The 2,514-nt window shown below is 43.8% G+C and overlaps 1 protein-coding gene across 1 annotated transcript; it reads right to left on the bottom strand.

The window, feature by feature from the left end:
* Positions 1–422: 422 nt before the first annotated feature.
* LOC105555738 lies at positions 423–1,419 on the bottom strand. Its single transcript, XM_012002780.1, has 2 exons — positions 995–1,419; positions 423–951 (listed from the first exon to the last, which is right to left on the bottom strand). The coding sequence occupies exons 1-2, from the start codon at positions 1,417–1,419 to the stop codon at positions 423–425; spliced, it is 954 nt and encodes a 317-aa protein (XP_011858170.1).
* Between the last annotated feature and the right edge of the window lie 1,095 nt (positions 1,420–2,514).

Here is a 2,514-nt window from a genome sequence, read left to right on the forward strand (position 1 = left end):
GTGTGTTTTAAATTATATTTCGATAACCTGTGTCCAAAAGCAACGATGTCCAATTGTACGGTGCGCACAAGAACTGTGTCCAAATGAACGGTGCGCAAATGAACTGTGCGCAAAATAACTGTGCGCAACATTATGTGGCCAATAGCACTGTGTGCAATTGCATCGTGTCCAATTGTACTGTGCGCAATTGAAGGCTTCTCACTTTAAGACAGTTAAAACATGCTTTCTTGGTTTGTAGTACTGACTTTCTATCATTTAAAGCCATTTTACGAGCTTTCTCACATTTTGAGCTAGCATGTTCGTCGTCGCAGAACACACACACACACAGTAGATTTACTAACCTTTCCCCTTGCGTGTAAACTCATAACAGAGGGTGTGTCCTTATGGGATTCCGCACGTTGCTTATGCTTTGATTGTTTCCGTTAGGTCAGGTCAAAGCCACTTACTGCCATCATTATACGTTCCTCGTTCTCCACCTCGGATTGTAGAAATTTCATTAATTGCGTGAGTCTATTTTCTTTCGGCGATGTTCCCGATCCCTTGGATGACGGTGCCTGATTTCGCTGCCATGCGCGTAACAATTCTTCCGGCAACGATGATTCGACAAGAGGGAACAACATGGCGCCGCATTTGTCGGTGATCACTCCAAGCGATTCGAGAGCCCGAAGCTGTGATTCTATTTTGTCAAACAGACTCGATAATTTCATTTTCTCATTAGGTTTCACAGCATTTTGCAGTATTAATTTTAGTAGCTCGCGCACATACACCTCTACAAGAATCTCATCACGACCGAAACGGTTCTTTATCGCGTCTATAACTTTATCATAATTTTCCTCGGTAGGTGGAAAACTACCTACTAATTCGGCCGCGCGTGAATCCGGTACCATCGCTTGTAAGAGATATTCGAATTTGGTCTCTATCCATCGCAGCATTCTCGTGGATCTTTTTAAACTGAGACCAGAATCGCAGCCGCTCCTTGATATCACCATCATACTTCTTGAGTTCGATCTTTGGCAATTTGATCTGATTCGTTAGAGCAGGTGCCTGATAGCGAACGGATGTACTTACGCCGTCGGTAACCAATACGCTGGTGGTTGCAGCAGCCATGTTTGTCGTCTCCAATGCGCTCCTGGCGGTGAGTCTCGCTCGCAGGAACTTCCTCGTATATTCATCATGGGAGGCGTCTTCTTCCGCAATGGCCGTTTCCGACACGTCCTTCGCCTCGTGCATGCATGCCAATAGCACTTCGTTTGCTGCCCGTAATTGATCGTGTTTTTCTTCGAGGAGCTGTAGACGTACTGTTATTTCGTCTCTATCCACCGCATTTTCCAGAGCCTTTGCCAGAGCCTTTGCCAGATCACCTACTGCACGCGTGAAAGCAGTGCGGTTTGTCGTGCGCTTCCTCTTGGCGGCTTCCATCTTGCGACGTTTTGCTTTTTCCCTCGCGACACTCGTGCCCGGAACGTAGTCACTCTCGAATGTTCTGTCACGGTCGCCACTAATGTTAATTATCGCGTGAAGTCGTTGCACACGGGAGATGTCGGGGGTCACTCAAACGATCCGTACTCGTAGACTCAAAACGTTTATTCCGCTCTTGGTACAATTCACGGATTTCGCTGTGCTCTGCTCGCTCGCTGGAAGCCCACTCAAGACAATCGCGGATAGCAGCGCGCTCCTGCCTCTATCGCAACGCCATCGTCCTGCGACGCTCCGAGGCTACACAGAGCGCCTATGAGCGTATCGGACACCTTTGTTTTCAAACTTCTAACAAATTGGTTTTGTATGCCGTATATTTACAATTCTGCACTGAATGGGCCAGATATGGACAATACTCGATTTATCTAAATTACATCCGTCAGTATTGAAATCTAATTCTTACTCACTAACAGTTCATGAAGTATTTGAAAGAATTTGAACAAGTTTTTCTTCCAGGTCGAAATGAATGTATTCTCCTGGTTCCACTTTCGAAACGATAACACGGTTTCGAGGTGTACTCAGAAGCGTTCTAGCATCTTTTGGCAATGCAGAAAAACATAAGTGTGTTCGAAGAACAGACAATATGCTATTACACTGGACATGAGTTAGATTATTATTCACGAAACAAGATGCTAAACGCTTACTGAAAAGTAAATCATCGGAAATATTCGCAGATAACGAGAATACTTCAGAATCACACAATAACGAGGAAGAAGATGTATCATCTTCTATACGTATATCATAGCTAATATCAGAAATATTATTTGTGTCACTCGTGATATTAATATTTAATGCTGTTGATGTGCCAGCAACATCTGGTGTATCTCGAATATTATCAGATTCTTTACTAACATAATGATTGCTACATTTTTGCATGCGCAAATTCCTTCTTACTTCCGACATAACCCTACGTCGTTGTCTCGTAGACAATCTGTGATATGCTTTCCGCGAAATGGAAGATTTTATATTGAATGATTTTGTACTCATCGTATTCATTGTGTTCAGTACCGTGTTACGTCTGTAGATCAATTTAATCTG

Source organism: Vollenhovia emeryi, unplaced genomic scaffold, assembly GCF_000949405.1.
Source record: "Vollenhovia emeryi isolate VEMERY1.0 unplaced genomic scaffold, V.emery_V1.0 DF940799.1, whole genome shotgun sequence".
NCBI classification, from domain to species: Eukaryota; Metazoa; Arthropoda; class Insecta; order Hymenoptera; family Formicidae; genus Vollenhovia; species Vollenhovia emeryi.

Coding starts and splice junctions, on each gene's coding strand:
- LOC105555738 (XM_012002780.1), bottom strand. CDS start 1,419: ATGGAAGCCGCCAAGAGGAAGCGCACGACAAACCGCACTGCTTTCACG. Junction 952..994: donor CCAAAGATCGAACTCAAGAA/GTATGATGGTGA, acceptor TTCTGGTCTCAG/TTTAAAAAGATCCACGAGAA.